Raw genomic sequence first — 7,547 nt, forward strand, 5'->3', positions numbered from 1 at the left:
CTCTCACCATCTTCTCCTTCTGTTTATCTGAATCGTCTCTCCACAGGTCCGCATAAACAGCAGCCGAATGAGACATCAGAAATAGACCGGACCGTAAGATCTGCCTACTCTGCCTAGTTACGTCCATCCTCTTGTTGGCCGTGGTCGGGCTGTCGATCTATGGTGAGTCGAACGGACTCCGGCTGGAGTCAGACCGTAAACTAACAGAGTGGAATGAAACGTGAGCTAAAACCTCAAAGTGACACGGACTCGCCACTCAACGTGTCACAACTGACCCTCAGCATGTCACTGAAACGTACAGTACCGTGACACCGACACGTACCTCACCGTGACACTGTCACGCCCCTCACCGTGAAACTGACAGTTCCCTCACCATGCCAGGGGCACAATTCCCACCATGACACCGTTACGTCCACAGCGTGACACCGACTCCCACTTCATCGTGACGCCGAATAATAATAAACTCTGAATCCTGACGGCCAATTCCCCTGGATCCCCTGTATCATAATCCTCTGGATAAGCCTCTCCTGAGGGACCCGGTCAAACACCCAGGGACTCCCACCTCACCGTGAATAATAATAATAAACTCTGAATCCTGACGGCCAAATCCCCATGGATCCCTTGTATCATAATCCTCTGGATAAGCCTTTCCTGAGAGACCCGTCAAACAGCCCTCAGCTTGACACTGTCACACCCACTGTCGCCATGACATGCCTCTCAGCGTGACACAAACACACCCCTCTGTTTGAAACCAGCACACCACACACCATGACACAGATACTCCACCCACCGTGACATCTCTAAGCTCCTCACTCTGAGATTTCTCACGCCATGACATCGAGAAACACTTCATTGTGACCCGGCACAACTCGGGCCAGGGCACCTAAACACCTGTCACAGTGACACCGAAACGTTCCTCACAGCAACTCGGATTGACTGACAGGATACTTATTCAGACCTCCATTGTAACATGAACTAAATCCTCTTCGGGACATTGATATAACCCTTAGTGTGACACAGACACGCCTCTGTTCCCTCGCGATTACCCAATTTCCCTCGGGGTCAATATGTCTGCCTGTCTGTGTCTAGGTGGCGCCGACGCCTCTCACCGTGCCACCAGCACATCCATCACTCTGACACCCTTCCCCGTGACACTGACACAACACTCTCTGTGACCCGTTCGGTAGCGCGCCGCTGACTCACTGTAAATGCTAAACATCCTTCGCCATCTCTCTCAGTGTCACTGATTCGTCATTCCAAGGAAAACTTCCACCGAATCTGCCAAGCTGAACTCCGTCACCAGTTCACTGAGATGCAAACGAAGTACAGATCTGTCAACGAAACCAAGGCTCAAATCTGTGAATTGTTGACCAGCAGAAGAGGTGAGGCATCACCCCCCTCTTTCAACCGCTCCTCATCACAGGACAGGCATGGAGAGAGGAAGAGTCACTCTGTGTTTGACCCGGTGAGTGTGTTATGGGGCTGCGTGGAGGATGTCTGTCCCCTGAAGTGTATTTTGGCACCGTGCAGAGAGCGTTTCACTCTGAATCCGCGAGTGTTCGACGGGACGGTGCAGCGGGGGCTTCGCTATGTGTCTGAATCCGGGAGTGTGTGATGGGATCGTGGAGAGACAGTTTCCGTCTGTGTCTGATTCCCAGAGTGAGGAATGGGACGGAACAGAGCCAACATCACTCTGCGACTTAATCTGGGTGTGTGTGATGAGACAGTGTGGAAGGAGCTTCTCTCTGTGTCTGACTCCGTGAGTGTGTGATGGGATCGTGGAGAGACAGGGTCTGTGTCTGACTCCGAGACTGTGTAGAGGGCCGTTCATTCTACGTGACACCGGATTGTGTGATTGGATGTTGTGGAGCGAGTCTGAATCCGTCAGTGTGCCATGCGAGAGCGGGGGCGGAACCTCGCTTTGTGTGTGAGCACAGATGAGCATGATGGGACGGTTGAGAGAGATCTTCATTCTGTGTCTCGCCAGGATGAGTGTGATGTAAGGAGGGAGATTTACACAGTGATAGGGTCGAGAATGTGTGATGGGACGGTGTGGAGGCAGCTTCCCTCTGTGTCTGACACACGCAGTGTGTGTTTGGACGGGGTGGGGGGGGGGTGATGAGCATCGTCCGCTCTCTGACCCCTGTGTTATTTGATGTCACCTGGTAGAAGGAGTATCAAACTGTGTCTGACCACGGGTGTATGCGGCGGGATTGTGCAGACAAGTGTTCCATTTCCTATCTGACCACGGGGAGTGTGTTGGGGTAGTGTTGGGGATGCTCACTCTGTGTTTGTCCGCAGGACTTCATGATGGGAGAGCATGCAGTGAGTTTCACTCCATATTTGACCCAATGAGTCTGTGATAGTGTGCTGGAGAGAAAGCTTCAGTCTGAGACTGACCCCGGTCTTGTGTGATGGGACAGTGTGGTAGGAGAATCACTCTGTGTTTGACACTGGGAGAGTATAATGGGATCGTCAGACAATAGCTTCATTCTTCATCTGCCCCTGAGAGTGTGTGACGTGACGTTGTGGATGGAACACAAATTTCTGTCTGCCCAGTCAGGAATGTGTGTGATTGAATGGTCTGCAGGGACCTTCACTCTATAACTGACACGGGAGGCTGTGATGGGACTGTGCCGAAGTAGTTTCATTGCGATTCTGACCTAGGGTGTGTGTGATGGGATTGTGTGGGGGGAGATTCACTTTGTATCTGACCCCCGGAGAGTGTGATGGGATGGTGCGGAGGGAGATTCACTCTGAATCTGATCTCGTGTGAGTGTGATGGGACGGTGTGTAGTGAAATTCACTCTGTGCCTGACACCGGGAGTCTGTGATAGGACGGTATGGAGGGAGATTCACACTTTGTCTATCCGTAGGAGCGTGTGATTTTACAGTAAGTAGCGTGCAGTCTGAATCCATGAGTGTGTGATGGGGCCGTAGCAAAAGAGAGCGTCACTCTGTGTCTGACCCCGGGTGGGTATTATGTAATAGTATAAGGGAGTTCCGATTTATGTTTACTCCTGGATTCCGTGACGGGACAGTGCTAAAGGAGAGTCCCTCAGTGTCTGGCAACGGGTTGCGTGATTGGAGATTTCGGAGGGAGGTAATTCATTTGCCTCACCCCGGGAGTGTGTGACGGTACAGCAGGAAGTGAAATTCTATTTCTGTCTGTCCCTCAGGATCTCTGTGATAATATGGTGGAGAGAAGCTTTTAACTGACACCTGAATTTTGTGATGAGGCGGAATTGAGCGGGCTACACCAGGTCAGGGGTCCCTCGAATGGGCCGTGGTGGGAGTTTCAATTTGAGTCTGACAGCAGTTGAGTGTGATAGGACGGTGTGAACGAGTTTCAGTTTGATTCTGACGACGGAAACGTGAGATAGAAGGGTGTGAGGTTAGTTAGTATTTGACCCCGGGAACGTATAATGGGGCAGTTTCGAGGGAGTCTCACCCTGTGTCTGACCCCGGCAGTGTGTGATGGGACAGTGTGGAGTGACCTTTACTCTGTGTCTGACACTGTGTGTTTACGATGGGATGCTATGCAGGGAGCATCACTTTGTGTCTAACCCCAGGAATGAGCACTGGGAGAGTGATGAGGGAACTCCACTCTGTCTTTTACCGGAAGTGTCTGATGGGACAGTGCAATACGGAGCTCACACTGGGTGAAACCCCTGGGAGTGTGATGGGACTGTATGGAGGGAGTGTCACTCTGCGTCTGATCTCTGTCGACTGTGACAGGATGATGTGGAAGGAACTCCACTTTCTGAATGACAAAGTGTGCGTGTGATGGAATGCTATTGAGCGATCATCACTTATATCTGACCCCGGGAGTGTGTGATGGGACGGTGTGGAGGGAGATTCACTCTGTGTCTGACCCCCGGTGTGTGTGATGGGACGGTGTGGAGGAGTTTCACTCTGTGTCTGACCCCCGGTGTGTGTGATGGGACGGTGTGGAGGGAGATTCACTCTGTGTCTGACCCCGGGAGTGTGTGATGGGACGGTGTGGAGGGAGTTTCACTCTGTGTCTGACCCCGGGAGTGTGTGATTGGACGGTGGGCAGGAAGGTTCACTCTGTTTCTACTGTGACCGACGCAAGGACTGTGAGATGGGACGGTGAGTAGGGATCCTCTTTCTATGTTTGACTCACAGTGGATGCAATGGACGGTACGCAAGGAGATTCAATGTTCTTTCTTCCTATTTTCCAGTGCAAAATTGTTCCCAGTACTGGATCGGAAATGAAGGCGGCTGTTATTTTCTATCCGCCTTTAAATTTCCCTACGATAAAGCGAGGCAGTATTGTTCGGACGCTGATTCTAAACTTCTTGAAATAAATTCAGCAGATGAAGAGGTATGTGTCCGATCGACGGAAGATATATCCACACCAGAGTGAAGCTCCCTCCGCACCGTTTGATCTCACACTACCGTGGTCAGACACAAAGTGAAGCTCCCTCCTTCTAGTCCCAGGACACACTCCCGGTGTCATAAGCGGAGAGTTTTTCCTTCACACCGGCCCGTCACACATTTACGGGGTCAGACACAAAGTGAATCTCCCTGCACACCGTTTAATCTCACACTTCCGTGGGCAGACACAAAGTGTAGCTCCCTCCTTCTAGTCCCAGGACACACTCCCGGTGTCATAAACGGAGTGAATTTCCTTACACCGTCCCGTCACACATTTCCGGGGTCAAACACAGAGGGAAGCTCCCTCCACACTGTCAGATCACATATTCCCGTGCTCGTACACAGAGTTCCCTCCATACGGTCTCATCACACACTCCCGGGTTCAGACAAAGAGTGAGGCTCCATCCACCCCGTGCCGTCTCATTCTCCTGTGGTGAGACACAGAATTAATACCATCTCTTCAAACACACCAGGGGTCAGACAGAAAGGGATGCTCTTTAAATTTTGTTCGAATTCAATCGTTAATGATAGCAATTTAATTTCACAGAATTTTGTTGTCAAAGCTGTCCGAGCCCAAGACAGTTCATACTGGATTGGAAAATGCAAAGACGTGTGAGATTTGGGATCTTGCAAGTTTCTGAGAAGAAAGTGGGCCGTCGGATTGATACAGGCTGCGAGAAGAGAGTGGGCAGTGGATTGATTTTGGGGACCGGCACAGGCTGCGGGAACGTTGTCTGCAGTGGGATTAGTTTGTGGTCACACACGAATTTCTAAAGGGAATGGGCATTGGTATGAATTGGAGGACTGAAAGGGCTGTCGTGAGAGATTGCGTAATCGGGGCATTTTGGAGAGAGAGAAAGTTCTGCGGTGAGAGAATGGGCAATTGGATTTGTTTCGCGATCGACAAGGACTGTTGGTAGAGAGTGTGCAGTAAAACTAATATAACCATACAATAAATACAGCACGGAAACAGGCCATCGCGGCCGTGCTAGTCCGTGCCGAAAGCTTAGTCTCAATTAGTTCCACCTACCTGCACTCGGCTCAGAACCCTCCATTCAACTCCTGGCCAAAATCTATATTTTTTTAAATGCCAGAATCAAACTTGCCTCTACCACTTCTACTGGAAGCTCGTTCCACACAGCTACCACTCTCTGAGTAAAGAAGTGTTGCCCTTAAACTTTTGCTTGTTAACTCTCAACTCATGTCCTCTTGTTCGAATCTCCGTTACTCTCAATGGAAAATGCCTATCTACGTCAACTCTACCTATTCCCTTCATAATTTTAAATACCTCTATCAATTCCCCTCTCACCCTTCTACGGTCCAAAGAATAAAGACTTAACTTGTTCAGCCTTTCTCTGTAACTTAGGTGCTGAAACACAGGTAACATTATAGTATATCTCCTCTGCACTCCATCTATTTTGGTGTCATGTTTCATATAATTCGGTGACAGAACTGTACACAAAACTCCAAATTTGGCCTTACCAATGACTTGTACAATTTTGGCATTAAATCCCAACTCATATACTGCTTGCTCTGATTTATAAAGGCCAGTATAACAAAAGCTTTCTTCACCACCCTATACACATGAGGTTCCACTTTCAGGCAACTATGCACCATTATTCCTAGAACACTCTGTTCTACTGCATTCCTCAATGCCTTAACATTTACCATGTAATTCGTATTTTGATGAGTCCTACCAAGATCTCCCGATCTCTCTGCCGTGAAAGCCTCTAAACGGCTTGAAATTTATGTGCGTGTGTGTGTGTCTGTGAGAGAGAGAGAGAGAGAGAGAGAGAGAGAGAGAGAGAGAGAGAGAGAGAGAGAGAGAGAGAGAGAGAGAGAGAGAGAGAGAGAGAGAGAGAGAGAGAGAGAGTGAGAGAGAGAGAGAGAGAGAACGCTTCGGCACCGTCCCAACCAACATTCCCGGGGTTAGACATAAGTGAAGCACCTGTCCCACTATCCACTCCCGGAGTGAGTCATAGTGTGCGCTCAGTCACCCACCGACCCATCATATACTCTCGTGGTCGGACATAGAGTGATGCTTCCTCCACACCGTACCATTAACCAATTCCGGGATCAGAAAGAGTATGGTTTTCCCTCCGTACTGTCCCGTATCACACTTCCGTGGTCAGACACAGAGTGACACTTTCTCCACAACGTCCCATTACCTACACCCTGGGTCCATAGAACAATAGAACAATACAGCACAGAAACAGGACTTTTGGTCCTTCTTGGCTGTGCAGAGACATTTATTTCGCCTAGTCCCACAGTCCTGCACCTGGGCCATATCGCACGAAATTACTCTCATCCATATACCTGTCCAGGTTTTTTTTTTAAATGTCAAATGAGACCGCATTCAACACTTCATCTGGCAGCTCATTCCACACTCGCATCACTCCGTGCGCGAAGAAGTCCCCCGCCACAATAATGTTCCTTTTAAGCTTTTCATCATTCATCCTTAACCCATGACCTCTGATTTTTTTTTCTCCCTAGCCTCAGGGGGAAAAAAAAAACAGCTTGCATTCACTATACCTATATCCATCATAATTTTATACACCTCTATCAAATCACATCTCATTCTCCTATGCTCCAGGGAATAAAGTCCTAACCTATCCGACCTTTCTCTGTAACTCAGGTTCTCAAGTCCCAGCAATATCCTTGTAATGTTTCTCTGCACTCGTTCGAACTTATTAATAATCTTCCAGTAATTAGGTGACCAAAACTGCACACAGTAGTCCAATTCGGTCTCACTAATGTCTTATACTACCTGACCATTACATTCCAATTCTTATACTCAGTACTTTGATTTATCAAGGCCAATGTACCAAAAACTCTCTTTACGACCCTAGCCACCTGTGACGCCACTTTTACCAAATTATGTATCTGTACTCCCAGATACCTCTGTTCTATTGCACTCCCCAGTGTCCTACCATTTACCTTGTATGATCTAACCATGATTTGACCTTCTGAAGTGCAATACCTCACACTTGACCGTGTTAAATTCCATCAGCCATTCTTCAGCCCATCCCTGCAACTGGTCCAAATCCCTCTGCAAGCTTTGAAAACATTCTTCACTGTCCATTACACCTCCAATCTTTGCTGATGCAAGTTGCCACATTATCATCCAGATCATTGATATAGATGAC

General features: G+C 48.8%; 1 protein-coding gene across 1 annotated transcript in view; it reads left to right on the top strand.

The window, feature by feature from the left end:
- LOC132386259 (uncharacterized) overlaps positions 1-85 on the top strand; it is a gene marked incomplete at its 5' end in the record, with an annotated part of 42,549 nt that extends 42,464 nt beyond the window's left edge. The window contains one exon of the mRNA XM_059958536.1: positions 47-85. Within this exon, the coding sequence (XP_059814519.1) occupies positions 47-85 (39 nt within the window). The remainder of the gene's footprint in view (positions 1-46) is intronic.
- Between the last annotated feature and the right edge of the window lie 7,462 nt (positions 86-7,547).

The sequence above is a fragment of the Hypanus sabinus genome, unplaced genomic scaffold (genome assembly GCF_030144855.1).
Source record: "Hypanus sabinus isolate sHypSab1 unplaced genomic scaffold, sHypSab1.hap1 scaffold_1077, whole genome shotgun sequence".
Classification (NCBI taxonomy): Eukaryota; Metazoa; Chordata; class Chondrichthyes; order Myliobatiformes; family Dasyatidae; genus Hypanus; species Hypanus sabinus.